This window comes from Rhipicephalus sanguineus, chromosome 3, assembly GCF_013339695.2.
Source record: "Rhipicephalus sanguineus isolate Rsan-2018 chromosome 3, BIME_Rsan_1.4, whole genome shotgun sequence".
Classification (NCBI taxonomy): Eukaryota; Metazoa; Arthropoda; class Arachnida; order Ixodida; family Ixodidae; genus Rhipicephalus; species Rhipicephalus sanguineus.
The window spans coordinates 118,792,584-118,808,098 of record NC_051178.1 but is presented as its reverse complement, the minus strand read 5'-3'; the positions used below and the strand labels follow the sequence as shown (position 1 = coordinate 118,808,098).

Sequence of the window (15,515 nt, the reverse complement as noted above, 5' to 3'; positions counted from 1 at the left end):
AAAGAAACAAAAAGAAATGACGAACGGAACCGGAAACTGCCTCGGCGCTCCATTTCTACGCTCCACGGCGCCACTTGTTCACTCCAGACAAGATGGACGCGCTCAGTGAATCATATTTTGTGCGTCGATGACCTAAAACTTGTCAAGCTAATATAAATGCGGAGATCTTACTGAAAGCATCGACTCGTGGCCATTACGCACGTCAGAAGCGTCTAGATCTCAACCCGTCGTTGCTCTAGAGTCGCCCATTCGGCACGTCGTGCCTTCTCGCCAAGATGAACGAAATCGCCAAACTTGAGTATTTGTCGCTCGTGTCAAAAATCTGCACAGAATTGGACAACCATTTAGGAATCAACGATAAGGACATGGGTGAGTGATTTCGGTGCACCTGCTCAGTTGATCTGTGTTTATTTCCGTCGTAATTAAGAGCAGAGTCTTTATTCGCGTTTGTACTTCCCAGTGTGTTTCGTGTACGATCCTAAAACTTCGTGGCGTTATTTTCGTGCAGCCGAGTTCATCATCGACCTAGCCGACAAAAACAACACCTTCGAGTCGTTCAAGAAGGCTCTGCAAGAAAATGAAGCGGAGTTTTCAGTGAGTGTTTACTTACCGAATACTGTTTACATCGTTTTCCGAGTCCGATGCCTGCTTCGGATGCGACGTGCTAAAACATGGCTAAATAAGTGGTTACCGGAATCAATCAATCAATCAATCAATCAATCAATCAATCAATCAATCAATCAATCAATCAATCAATCAATCAATCAATCGTGACGTGATGTATTGTAAATGTCTACCACACGCTGAATATTTACTTAATGATGAAGCTATTGCGAATTTTTTCCGCCGAAGTGTTGTGTGAAGGTCTGCATAATCGAAATCTTTATGAGATGTTATGCATGTCTGCCAAGCAGTGAGAATTAATAAATGATGTAGGCTTTATGGCTTCGTGTTGATTCAGTAACTTCGATTGGAGCGATCAGTATCTTGGTACACTTTATTGCATCCATTTGAATGGTCATATGCTGTAAGCTTGTTTCACGTTAGTGAACATAATTATGTAAAAGGAATTCTATTTTCCATGTATACAGACAAACAGTTGCTTGTTGTTCCTAAGTGCGTGGTGTAGCTAACAGCAAGAGGTATAAAAGAGAGGCCTTTATGGAATGCTGCACTATCAGTGTTACTGCTTTTGCTATTACTAGCTCCTACAGCGCGAAGTCATTAAGCTTAGTAGTGAAGCTTGCTGGCCAAGCTGGAGAATCATGATGGTAAGAACAGCTCGAACGTAACGCAAATCACGGGACGAGGAAGGAACACACACGACGACATGAGCGCTATCAACTCTTTATTTCCTGCGTTTGCCACGCTGTCAAATGTGTGTTCCTTCCTCGTCCCGTGCTTTGCTTTACGTTCGCGCTGTTCTTACCATCATTAAGCTTAATTCTGAAGACAATATGTGAAATAGCAAAGACACGCAGGGTATTCCAGTGTATGGGTATAGGACTTTGCGCATAGCAGTACACAAAACTTCTAAAAGTGCAACTCCAAAATCTGCAATGTGGGCTTCATTACATACTACAGCATACTTGAACCTTGCCATATCAAGCTTCAGAAATTCGCTTCCTTCCATTACTATCTGTTCATGGTCACTACTGTGACAATGGTCTTCACAACACTTCAGTCCTTCTAGGAGGCCTTATACTTAGTTGACTGGTCTCGCGAGTACTTTCACGTCATCCAAGATGCCACTGGCAGGGCCAGTAATCGTGCTTTTTTAAAACTGATGTCCTCTAAACAAGGTTGATCAGGAATGTCATCCTGCTTTCTTGACTGCACCAGGTGCATTATAGCCGTAGTAGCTTTTGTTTAGTAGCAACAAAGCCTAGAATGAGTGTGGATGCAAGCTAAAAACAAAGATAAGGTATATTAGCTCTAAACTGTTGGCTCAAATAATTGTTTTGCAACTATCACCACATTTTTTTAAGCGTGCACAATTTACAAACTGGAGTGATCTCAAAGTATTATGCCCCCAATGGCTGTTATAAATTTTATTTATGAGTAATAAACTACATTTTGTTTTGTAAGACTCGGAATGTGAGTAAGGCATGCTTAAAGACACTGTGTACTCATTTTTTATACTTTCGTACGTCCCTTAATTCTTAATGCACAGTAAGAATTATCAACTCGCCCAAGAAGTTTGTTGTCCAGTAAGCCATAGGGAGTTTATCTAACCGCAGCAGGAAACAGAAAGGTTTAAAATACAGTGTTACTGTCCAAGTTATTAAAGGATGGCAGCGAAGTAATTCTAACCGTGATGGCTGTTGCCATTTGCTTGACCTTTTTTGTTGTGTATATATATACATATATATGTATATATATGTATATATATATACTACTATACATATGCTACTGTTGGTGCAATGCAACTACCTGCGTTTTTTTCCCACAGGATTCATTCATAGCAAACCTCCTACGTATCATCCAGCACATGAGGCCAAAGAAGGCAGCGACCACATCTAAAGAAGGTTTCGAGGATAAGCCGAAGACTGAGCTGGACATGAAACGTGAACGATTTCCATTTTTAGCACTCCCAAATGACCCAAATGTCAATGTAAGTTTGGCTCTTTCTAGCTTTAATGTAAGCTGTCTTTAGTGTGCACGAAGATGTGTGAAGCAGTGTACCTTGCCTCTTTCAGAAATTGCTCGAAGAAGATGTCAAAGTGGCATCAGATGCCTTCGCACAGCTTGAGGCATTGGCTCCAGCTTCCAGGTATGCTGATACTATGACACAGACTGAAGCATGCTGCATCTTTTTTGGGTTGCCAGGGTCTTTTTAATACTTCTTTGACTGGTCATGAGGCTTTAGCCAAAGCTCAGTTGCACGCTAGACTTCATTAAATTATATTTCTCATTGGTGTGGATTCTACTTTCCTATTTGTTCATCAACCACCAAGTCATGGCGCTTTTATAAAACCACCATCTTGCATAACTTCTCAGTTTTTGGAATAGAACTTTGTTCGGTCACCTGTGCAACATCGAGCTCAACTAGTGTTATAAATTATATATGGAACTCTTGGTGCTACATTGCACAACAAATTGCAGGTAAGTAATGACAAACTGTAGGAAGCATATGCACAGTGCTACCTATCCTTTTAATGGACGCACTTTTCAGCTGCCATGAAAAATTCAACCTTTTATATGACAGCGATGTCTGGATATCCTGAGCAGGGCCCATTTAGAGCATACTCATTCAGTGCAGTTGTAGCAGTTTTGGAATTAGATCATTGTGCCCATTGAATTCATTGGTTAAATTTGCCATTCGTTTGGGTGACTCTTGTACGTGTTGGAAGAACCTGACTGAGTCGTGTGGGAATGTGAACACAAGTTGGCTTCCCCAGGCTGACGGTACTGCCTTTCCAACGAGACTTGGTTGCTCAGGAGGTTGTTAACGTCCAGTTTTCATCCCAATGATGAATTGAAAAAAAAAAAGAAACATAAAAGGCGTTAGCAATATTAAAAATGCGATAGCAATAAATTGTAATGTAACACGAAGAACGGAAAGCAGCTCGAAATTGCCAACGCGTCGCTCGAGCCCAAAGGACGCACGAAAAGAACGCACACAGGACGAGCGCGAACTAATGCGTCACAGCTCGACACTTGAAGCGCACTGCTCAAACATAAAGCAGGACGCACGAAACGAACGAACAGGTACACACAAGACGAGCGCGAACTAATTGTCACACTTGTTACTTATTTCTGTTTGAACAGCGCGCTCCTTTCGCAAACGCGGCCGCTGCAGCGAGCGAAGCGAAGCACCCCACCGGCCGCCCCTTCTTTCCTCGAGATAAGCGCACGAAAGCGACCACGCCCTGTAGAGCGAAGAGCAACGGCGTTCGCAAAAGCGCGGGCGACGATCTTTAAAGCGCGCCTCACGCGCGCACGTCGCGCCATCTATGTGGCCACTAAGAAAGCATGCGGAATTACATGGTGTATATAAATAGCTCCCCGTTAGCAGGCTGAAAGACGGTGCTGTCGTGGCCTAACGTCTAACGCGGCGGGCTGCAAAGTGAGAGGTCGCCCGTTCGATTCCGCGCGTCGGAAAGAATTTCTGAATTATTTTTCTTTGTGGCTTTTCTAAGTATATACATACTTATACATATACGGTGAATGACGGCGACCGGGACGGACATTTTCCAGCCGAGACTGTCCATATAATTGCTATGGCAATAAAAGCAACTTTACTGAATTTTTCTCGCATTGCACACATTTCAGGAAAAAGGATGCTGACAATGAGAAGCGTAGTCGAGATCATGAACGAACCAGTGAGAAGTCAAGCAGGTAAGCCACTCTAAGCACTTCCAAGTATACAGTCAAATGTCTCTACAACAAAATGACTTATATAACAAGTGATTCCTTACCTCCTATAGTGCAAACATTATGTTACATCACATTTACAATGAAGGTTGACTTGTATTACAAAATATTTTGAGTGTCATGAGCACATTATGAAACCATTTGACCGTACTACTATAAAGACATGCTTGTGGTTATTGAAATCCAAGATGTGTCATACTTCCTGTCAATTCAAAGAATTGCTGAACTTTGGTGCTGTGTATTGCACGTTTACTTATGCCAGTTTTATACAAGACATATTTCGATGCATTTAACGTCTTGCACCTATCTGGACAGTACATTAGCTTTCTGATTTCATAAGGCATGGACTTGGACTTATGAAGGTAATTCTGTTGTTCTTACGAAATTCCATCTGATAATCTGCTCACATAGGCAATTTTCATACTACTCCGAGAGAAGAACGCGAGCGCACGTGCGCTACCGCTACCGTGAAAGGGGCTGAGTCGGCCGCGCGACGGTTCAGTGTTTTCCGACAGAGCCGCAGCGCGGCTGGCGCGGCGCTGTCGTCGCGCCGCAAACTTGAGCTTGGGTTCCCTATAGGCAATTTTCATACTACGTACTTTGACTCCTTTACAGGTTCTTCCTGTGTACCCTGCAGTATACTGCTAAATATTTGCAAATACATTTCATAATTGTCTTTTTCACTTGCTACTTTCACATTATATGCTTTGGAATGCCCTTTGGGTTCCTGCAATACAGTGAAACCTCGGTGATACGATCACAGGTCATACGAATTTCGGGGTGATACGAATTTTTCGTTGGTCCCAGCTAAGGCCCATTGGCCTGCAATGTAATGGAATATGGTTGTTGCGAACAGATTTTCACCCAGCAACGTTTGATACGAACGTAAGCTACCACCCAGGTACGAAGAGGTGCTGTCCGCGCTGTTGCGGAAGACGCGTCAAGCACATGTGAGCGCGGGAACGCAAGTGTGGGCATGCGCCGCACCGCCAAATCGTCAGAATCACGGTGTAAAAAAAAAAAAAACTTTTCTTACGGTCAGAATAAACCTTCAGAGACGCGTCACGGCCTCCGAGATTGCGTGCGCGAATCTTTGAGGCTCTTATGTGCCTTCGCGTGCCTTCGTGTTTAGATTACAGAGGACATTAGCGCCGTGCTTTTTTTTTTTTCTAACACGTCGACGCGGGCTACTGTCGTTGTACTGTGTTAACATGTGCTTGCCTCGTGCATCAGACATCCTATGAAAGGTGGACGAGGACCGAAAGAAGGCGAGGATGGTCTTGGCGAAGGAGTTAGGCCTCACAACGTCAACATGCGCGACCGTTGAGGTCGCACTTGTGCGGGCACGGCCGTAAATCTTCCAAAAAACATCCCCAACGCTTCCGCGATAATAAAATCATAACACAGGACCGTGGTTCTGTAATTTTGTGGCCTTGATCCAACGCGTCAAAGCTCTTCTTTCATTACTCTTGCTGCAGTATTCCGTTTTCATGCAAAAAAGCATACTAAAATTTGGAAGGCGCTACTGCTGTCGCGGGTCACAACGCACCTGGATCACTATTTAAATACGGGCGCACGGGCCGTATATTTACGACTGCTGGTATGATTGCCGACATCTAAAAACTTAACTGACAATCATTCAGGGTTCTTCCTGACGTTGCTGCAGCCCTGAAAGACAATAAATGAAAATGTACGCCAGCTTTCTTTTCTCGCATGCTAATTTTCCACGCTTTCTGGTGATACGAATTTCGGATGATACGAATATTTTTCTTGGTCCCGTGAGATTCGTATCACCGAGGTTTCACTGTATCGCAATTTCACCACTAACAGAAGTGGCCCTGTACGCCAGCCTCCTTAATTTTACTTATTCATTGTTTGGTAAATTGTTAGTTTTGCACAGCTGCAGTGCTAAACAAGACTAGAATCATTGTGATCATCAAACTCATGCAGGTCTCGAAGACACAAGTCACGATCACGGTCTCGAAGTCCACTTGCACGATCATCGAGACACAAATCACGTTCCCGCTCCAAGAGCCCCTACTCGAAACGATTTTCGAGGCACAGGTCACGCAGTCGCAGCCAAGACCGCAACAGGGACCGCAACCGGGACCGCAGCCGGGACCGAAGGAGATCTCGTTCGAGGGAACGACACCACGGGTCTAGCCGCAAAGACAAGAGCACAGTTCCAGTGTCTCCCGATCCCGTCGTGGGACAGGTTTGTAACGCTCATGTTTGATTTTAGAAAAGGCGCGTCATGCAAGAGATGAGTCAGGGAAGTAATACAAGATACTCTTTCTTTGCTCTTACCATCACTTTACATTCATTTCTAAAATGGACCAATACAGTACCAACTTGACTAGTTCATTGCTATTCTAAACATCATTGGTCACTGCTCTTTGATTTGTTTTGCTATATGTTGCGCAGACTGGGGGGAGCAAGCGTCACAAATCAGCCTTGTAGGATCCAGTCTCCTTGTACTGATAATTGCACCGGCATAAACACCTCTTCTGCTCAATTCGATATGTTATTGACGTTTGAATTTCATACCCAGCTGGAATGTTGTATGTACATTTCTTTCTATGCCATGCTTGGATGTCGTACTTGTCTCTTCCACCCACATTAGCTTAAAGTCCTGTTGTCATTGTCTGTGGGAATGCTAATGTGGATTTTCACAGTGAAGAGAACGCAAATGTCGCTTGTTCTTGGGAATATGAAACCTGCATTGTGTTTCATTGCCTGTGTGGTACCAGTTCACCTTTCTATGGCAGATTATGCCATTTGTGTGCTCAGTGAGAAATAATAGAGAGAGAAACTTCTCTCTTTCTTCTTCTGCTTATTGTTATTATTGTTCGATGGAGGTGAAAATGTTTGAGGCCCGTGTACTTAGATTTAGGTGCACATTAAAGAACCCCAGTTGGTTGAAATTTCCGGAGCCCTCCACTACGGCATCTCTCATAATCATCGTAGTTTTGGGACGTTGAACCCCAGATATTATTATTATTATATTATTATTATGTTTTTATTGTTTTTTCTGCAGAACTGCCGAGATGTATGCTGGTAGTTCTGAGTTGCTCTAAATGCAACATGCAGATACTGGACCTCTTGGTATTAAACAAAATGCATCTTCCAGCCATTTCTTTTAATTGATTAATGCCTCTTACTGATTCCATTGTGTCATGACAGCGTTGTTAGGAACTTTTCTTTTATAGGACTGATCACTCTTAGGCTACATGGTTACTAATTAGTTTCAGTTGTGGTACACACTAGTATGATGTTATATGTTGTCACTTTATTTATAAGTGAAAATAGGTACACCATGTATTAGACGCAATGGTCTGTAGGGAACTCAAGTCTTTCTGTGTTATGGCTGTCACATTGTGCCTCTTAAACTGGGGCCAGAAATTCTTTTAAGGTACAGGTGAGGCTTTGCCTTCCTGCCCAGAGCTCTCAATCAGTGCGATTGCAACAGATTAATGGCTGGATGTATAAAAGATTGCTTTGGCAAACACCGTGTACTATTGGCATAGCTTTTACCTCCTTCCTATGATAGGGGCTTGTCTGAAAGATGTCACAGTTGTGTTTTTTACAGAAGGATGCACATTTAGACAGGTTGGTGATCAGTCATGTCGTCAAGAACAGCGCGGAATTTTAGACGTGGACAAAACGAAGAGGAAGAACAAGTTTTTGTTCACGTTTAAAAATTCCGCACTGTTCTCCACAGCATCTGTTTTCACAATTTGCAAAAATGCTTTCCGGGCTCTGTTCCAATGTTTCCAACATCGACTTGTCGTTTTTTAAAACAATCTTGTTGTTCCTCACATAGTTTTGAAGTTTTTGATTGTCGCTTGGTAGCTGTGATTCAAGCGCTGTTTCTCGTTTTTCAGATCTACAATGGCAAAGTCACCAACATCATGCAGTTTGGATGCTTTGTTCAGCTAGAAGGGCTGCCTAAGCGATGGGAAGGTCTTGTTCACATATCACAGGTATGTATGCTATTCATTATGTCAGTAATAATGTATTACCATCAACTTCTGTCTCTTCAACCTTGACGAGACCAATGAAATTGGTCTAATGATCTGATGGTCAAATATAACGAGAGGCAACCAGACAAAGGGGTATGTTATGTCATGCTATGCTTATTTGGTTGCAATCCATGGACCATGGTTGCACTAGGCTTGCTCTGATGTTAGGCTGTTTGCAAATAGGCTTTTGGTTTTGGTTCAGCATCGAATGGCAGTGCCCGAGCAATTAAAAAAAAACTTCTTTGGAAAAATGTTGAACATTAGAGTAAGGTAAATACTGTAACAATTAATTGTGAACTACTGTTATCGCATTAATGCCTTTCTGGTAAAAACAAAAACAAAATGTATTTTCGACAGGAGATTATGGGTGTTGAGAGCATTGACTGTAGACGAAGCATCTTCAAGGCAGACACTACCACTAGGGGAGTCACTACTAGTGGAGTGGTGCCAGGAACGTGCAAGATAACCAACCATGTTTCAAAAATCCAGCAAAGATGATTTTCAGGATCTAGATAACAAAAGTCTAGTCTCATAGAAATATGTTGCCGCTGGCTGAAGCCATTGGTTTTCAACACCTTCAGTGACAAGTTCAGCCTTTTCGCGTCACGAAGCAACCCCCTCTGTGTGCTCACAAGTGAATTAAACCACCTCTGCAATGAATTGACACCGTTTCACTGAAGTGCAGTACCGCCGCGTGAAACCGATCATCACTGGCTAGTTGCATGCAGTGCATCGCCTACTCGGCTCACGCTGTCACAGCCGGGCCGCTTGTTGTATACCGTATGCGCGCATTTGTGCATTCTTCGTGCCTGCTTCACTCCGAAGCATGAATGGGTGCAGTGAGTAGCCTGTTTGTTCAATGCAGCGAAGACAAGCATTTTGCAAGCAACACGCACCCTACGTTTCCATGCAGTCCTGCACGACGAGGCGCGGTGTGCTTAGGTTGTTGCCTAATAAAACATGCAGTATATGCTTGCTGCCAGTGCATCGACGTTTCTCAGTGCCTGTGCCACTCAGCACCAGTGAGCTACTTTCGTTTCCACAAAGTGACACACACTAAAGCAGTTTCGCGCGACGCGGTGGCGGCGAACTTGCAGACGGCACCATGGCGTGCATGTACCACTGTCAATCTGCACAGTTTACATCACACGCGCCGCCGAGCAGGTAGCTGCTGATGGCTATGACAAGGTAGTTGGCGATAAGTCATAATGGCACGTTCATTGTCGGCCGCCGCCTTGCCTTCGCTCTTTTCTGATGCTTATCCGTGAAGGCATCGTCACAATCGCGCGGCAGCTGCAATTGCTGATCGATCAATCTCTACTATCACCAAAAAGACGGAACACCCTTTGTGATACATTGTGGCGTCAACAAGTTGAGGGGCTGCAGGGACCTTTATTGTGCGACGAAAAATTATCGTGGTTATTGCTTCTTGCATTTATGGCTTCTTGCATTCCAAAGCATTGTTTGGTTCATTGTAGGCGGTCGTAGCTGCAGAGAATGGCGTCACAAAAGGTTGTCGCGTCAAAGTTCACCGCAAGGCTTGATGCTGCCTCCTATTTCTTATTTTTCCATCACTGCCATTCTGCCACTGAAGAAACTTCTGAAAAGTGAGCGACCTTGCTCGGCAGCGTCCGGAATCTGTGTGCGGTGCTCGCTGATCTAGGATATCTTAGTTGCAAGTAAACTGGTGGGGCATGCGTGAGCGCGCACCTCTCTCATGCTTTAGAAGGCCTGTTATAACCTTTTTTTTTTCGTTTCATATGCACCATATTTTTCCGCAACCGTGTCTGGAATCTTCGCTGTAAAAGTTGTAGGCTTTGTAAAGCGTTCGCTATATGTGGATGCAGTTTCAATGGGTAGCATAAGAAAATCATAAGTGCACCAAAATATGGTCATTATAACCTATACATAGCTATATCCGGGATCATTATAAGTGGGTTCAACTGTACATCAGTTTTCAAGTTAGGCACGGTGTAACAGTGGTTATGGAGCTTCGCTGCTGACCTGAAGGGTGTGGGTTCAATCCCTACCACGGCAAGCGCATTTCGATGGAGGCAAAGTGCTAGAGGCCGTTTACTGTGCAATATCTGGGCACTGTAAAAGAACCCCAGGTGGTTGAAATTTCCAGGGCCCTCCACTATGGTGTGCCTCACAATCATACTGTGGTTTTGGCACATAGAATGTTGGAAATTATTGTTATTAATTATCAGTTTTCAACATGCCTGATGAGGCATTAAACTCACAGGGATGATCGTGCTGGTTACACAGTTCTACTAATGTGCCTCCTCTTGTTTGTGTGTTCTTGCGCAGCTGAGGAGAGAAGGTCGCATCACCAACGTCGGGGACGTGGTCACCAGAGGGCAGCGCGTTAAAGTCAAGGTGCTGTCTTTTACTGGCCAGAAAACCAGTCTCTCCATGAAGGTACGACTTTGCTGAACCTCGCTCTTTTCTTGATTCCGTGTTTGGTAACGTAGTGTAAACCTAGGGGTAGGCTAGTGTAAAGGAGGAATGGTGTAAACCTGCTGAATAATGCCTGGCACAAAGTGTAAATCACTGCATTTCACTGTGTGCAGGATGTAGACCAAGACACTGGGGAGGATCTCAATCCAGTGCGGCGAGCGGGTGACACGGATGGCACCGAGTCGGCCCGCAACCCAGATCGACCGTGCTCGTTGCCACTTCTAACCCGCCCCGATGACGATGATGTTGACAATCGCCGGCGTGTCCAAAGGATCTCCTCACCTGAGAAGTGGGAGATCAAACAGGTCGGTAGGAAGACTGCTTCTTTATGACACACGTGCAATGTCCCTACTAGTCCACAGAGTCCCTCACTGGACCCTGCCATTTAATTTGATGATATGCTAGAACTTTCAAGCACTGCCAAGAGGGCTCTCTTTTCCCATGTAGCATTGCGTGGCCTAAAGTTTCACTCAAGGTACAAAAGTGCACTTAACTTGCCCGCTTGACAGGGGTATAAATCTCTCTGCGATAATTTATGGAGTTCTTCAGGTACTAATGTACCTACACCTACATAACCAAGCACCTACATACCAGCACAGAGGCACTACATAGAAACAATTTCTGCATTCTATTAAAATTCTGTTACATCATTTTAATTAACTGAGGCAAAGGAAAAACATGGGAATTGTAGGGATGTTAGTCTATTGTAGAATGTCTTCTTTTTTTAATTTGGCTTACGTAAAAGCTGCAAAAAAAGACAACAAGATGATAAGAGTCACATTGTCACTGGAAAAAAGGTAGCTGTTGCTCATTTGGTCACGCGTGTACAATCTACATTGCAGGGAAATTCCTGTTCTAGAAAAGTGGCTTGACTTGCAGCCTTGTACCTTTTTCAGATGCTGTCTGCAAATTGTATTGACAAATCTGAGCTCCCCGACTTTGATGAGGCAACTGGCTTATTGCCCAAAGAAGATGATGATGGTATGTGTCGCAGAGTTCCACTCCTTATCGAAACCCGTAGCATTTGTCACTGTGCAGCCTTTATTTAACTAATGCAACATATTGATGGCTTGTGCACACAGAGGAAGACTTGGAGATTGAATTGGTCGAAGAAGAACCACCTTTCCTGAGAGGCCATGGAAGGTCAAACCTGCAAGACCTGAGCCCTGTTAGGATTGTCAAGGTATGTACTGTCTGACTTCAGTCGATGCGTTTTTGTTTTCTTCAGAAAAGTTAACTGTCACTTAACCCATTTGTTGGCTGCCAAAGCCAGTGATTTAGTTCGAGGAGCTATTCACTGAACATGCAAATGCCATTATGTGCTCGTCATGTCTAGAATTGCTGATAGATGGCACTAGGTGTTTACTTCAGGAGTGGTATGAACGTTGCAATTCTTCATTTGATATTTGTAAAATGTTTGAATGCATGCTGGATTTGCAATTTTGTTTTGGCACCTATGCACCTTGAAGCAATGTAGTACTAGACACATTTCCTTCATCAGATTCTGTAGAACTCTGGCCAACAAAATCCATCACAGCAGTGCGATGTGTGCAGTTCAAAATAGGAAAGCTATCAAAACAGGCAAGGGTATGAAAAGAAGAAGGAAAGCTTAGAGTGGCATTTCAGGCAGTTATTCACTGTATTAGCCCATTCTACATCAGTTGGCTGATCTTGGTGTTTATATCTTGCTTTTTTGTCTGCTCTCTATCTCTTTGGGCAGAACCCAGATGGTTCACTGGCTCAAGCAGCCATGATGCAGTCCGCACTTGCCAAAGAACGCCGAGAACAAAAACAGCAACAGAGGGAAGCAGAAATGGACTCCATTCCTGCTGGTCTAAATAAGCATTGGATTGATCCCATGCCCGATGGTTAGTATCACCTTTCCTCTAAAACTGTGTTTCTGTCAGTGTAAGCAGATTAATGAATGCAAGGAACGGCTCAGCATTGTAGAATTCGGGGAACATATGATTAATGTTTCTGGCCAGGCATGCGAATCAGAGCTGTATCGTTCCTTTGTTTGGCTAATCAAGGGGTCCTAAAGAAGCTTGAACATGTTTCTGAAGAATTAAGTGCAGCTTGTAGAGCACAAGGCTGTGGTGATATTTCCCAATTGCTTCAGTGCCGCTCAATGTAAGGCAGACATATTGAAAGTGATTTGGCTTATTCCTCATCACAGCGGATGGACGGACGCTGGCTGCCAACATGCGGGGCATTGGTCTGATGACCCAGGAGCTGCCAGAATGGAAAAAGCATGTGACCGGTGGTGCCAAGGCTTCCTACGGCAAGAAGACACAGATGACCATCTTGGAGCAGAGGCAATCACTGCCCATTTACAAGCTCAAGGACGAACTGGTCAAGGTCAGCATTGGTCGCATGCCACAGATTTGCTTTTGGAAACTAAGTAGTGTTCTTTGCAAGAAAGCTTTGCATAACATGAGCAGTGGCACATAGTTTTCAATCTTGCTTTTTAATCCTAAGCATTAGGGGCCTCACTATGAGCGATAAGTGTGTTGTCTGTCTATAATGCATGCCAAAACCAGTGTAGAATGATTGCTCGAGTAGGTTCGCTAGGTTTGTGGGGTCTCAAAAGAGTGCCGCTCTCAGAACATCCGTACACCGTTCAGGCCATCGTGCAAACGAACACGTGGACATTAACAGCTTTTACATAACGGCGAGCTTGCCAGCCAAATCTTGTAAATAACTAGTCATGCTAAATAACTGAATAGAATTTCAATACAACACACAAACATAGCACATACAATGTACTGTGAATGCAGCATTGCCGACGTTCGACTCACCACAGGGGTCCGCAGGAATGAGCCGTGGTATCGCACCCACAGACCTCCCATGAGAGCCGACCGACCATGACCGCACCAATACCCAAAAGAGAGTCATTGCTGCTCCCCGTGCACGCGCGTAACCTCGCCAATAGGGCAGCCACTGTGAGAGCAGCGCCATTCCTCGCACGGTGGTGGGAACACTAACTACACCAACCCGCCAGATGCGCGTGCACCATGAGGCGAAAACCACATTGCAGGGGGTGATAGCATCCCCACATGCTTCCTGATTTTCTTGCACAGTCGAGGAATTGAAGCTTCATAGCAGTGCTCTGGTGTTAGCATTACTGGTAAAACAAAGAAAGAAAAAGGGATCGAAATATTCTATAAGTACTTCTCATAAAGCTGGCTTTTATTGGAATTGAAGGTATATGCACATGCATGCAGAATGTATGTAGAAAACTTGTATACATTATCACCGTTACTGTGTATTTGTTACATACCATGCAAAGTATGGTGTCATTCTGTAGCTGCACTATGCTGTGCATACTGACGCTTTTTTCTTTTCACCCCCTTCTCGAATGATTGTTTCCAGTAGAGCAGATATCTGCAATATAAGTGGATCACTCATTTTATTTGCGACCATTGCTGGATACACATGTTCATTTAGTGCATGCTTTTGCTACATGACTTTTACCGTTATTAAGTTATTAATGTATTCATTTTGTTCACTTAGCTAGCCACCACACTGGCCCACTGCGCATTACATTCTGCTGCTCACTGAGACGTTGCGGCTGTTCCAGCTTAATGCCAGCAAAAGCAAAGTGTGCAGGGGTGGAAGTGCTGCGCTATTATTTGCGCCACGCTGTGCCCATTCGCTTCTGCTGTGCCATCCTGCTCCAAAACGCATTATTGCGCCGAAACTGCTCCCAAGCGGTCTTTGGTGCACGGCATCCGCGATGGGCTCCGGTGCGCTGCCGGAACCGATCACGGAGGCTACGTTTGGTGCCATTATATGCCGCTGTCATACGTGTCTTTGCGCGCCTAAGCGAGCTTATATCATCATCACATCACTTGGCTCACTCTCGTGACGTTGTCGAAGGTGCAATAAACCTAGCTACAAGAAAGTGAGTTGTGCGGCTATATTTCGATTGTGACGCCGGCGGCAACAGAGTTTGTTGGCATGCTGTGCGCATGAGGCGGTTGCTGTCGGTCGATTCCACGAAAGATCGAAAAAGGGTGTATATTTGATGTTTCCGATTTTTCTGATAATTTTGTATGTTGTGCACATATGATTGCACAGCACGAAATCGCAGTTCGTTTTCAAATAAAAATTTTTTTCAACACAGCAAAATTCGACAAGTGTCGCCGGTTGACGACGACCATTTTACGAAGAATGCGTTTTCGTAACTTCGGAACCATGCTGGCAGCTACTCAAGCTATATATTACAAATATCTTTCTTTTTGGCGGAAGTAGAAGTCAAGAGGAAATAGCTCTTATCATTTCATGGAATTCTGAGTAAATTATGTATTTTTAAAAATTCACGAAAAACGCTGCGTTTTTGAAAATCAGTCAAATTTGCGACGCTATGGCTACTTCTGTGAACATCTTAGCTTGTTCATATTTGCAGTATGAATAGGCCTTTATGTGAATAATGAACCTCTGCATTTGTATTTCTCTAATAATTTTCAAAGTAGTAAATTTTCATGCTCGAAACACCAAAAAGAGAAAAGTGCTCCTCCATTCAAAAATCTATAATAAAAAAAAACCCAATCTCAATTTTGTTCAAAGTCCCCCAAAATGTTCTCAAAGGACTGCAGAATGATATTATGAAAAAACATGTTGCATCATTTTTATTAGAACAAAAGCAGAAAATGT

General features: G+C 43.9%; 1 protein-coding gene across 1 annotated transcript in view; it reads left to right on the top strand.

Moving 5' to 3' along the window:
- Positions 1–84: 84 nt before the first annotated feature.
- The window catches only part of LOC119387006 (ATP-dependent RNA helicase DHX8), a 36,553-nt gene continuing 21,122 nt past the window's right edge, over positions 85–15,515 (top strand). Inside the window, exons 1-13 of the mRNA XM_037654310.2 lie at positions 85–369; positions 509–594; positions 2,453–2,614; positions 2,700–2,773; positions 4,276–4,341; positions 6,328–6,592; positions 8,262–8,360; positions 10,710–10,820; positions 10,973–11,164; positions 11,756–11,840; positions 11,942–12,042; positions 12,580–12,727; positions 13,036–13,217. Coding sequence (XP_037510238.1) covers positions 276–369; positions 509–594; positions 2,453–2,614; positions 2,700–2,773; positions 4,276–4,341; positions 6,328–6,592; positions 8,262–8,360; positions 10,710–10,820; positions 10,973–11,164; positions 11,756–11,840; positions 11,942–12,042; positions 12,580–12,727; positions 13,036–13,217 — 1,665 coding nt within the window. The 5' untranslated portion in view covers positions 85–275. The remainder of the gene's footprint in view (positions 370–508; positions 595–2,452; positions 2,615–2,699; positions 2,774–4,275; positions 4,342–6,327; positions 6,593–8,261; positions 8,361–10,709; positions 10,821–10,972; positions 11,165–11,755; positions 11,841–11,941; positions 12,043–12,579; positions 12,728–13,035; positions 13,218–15,515) is intronic.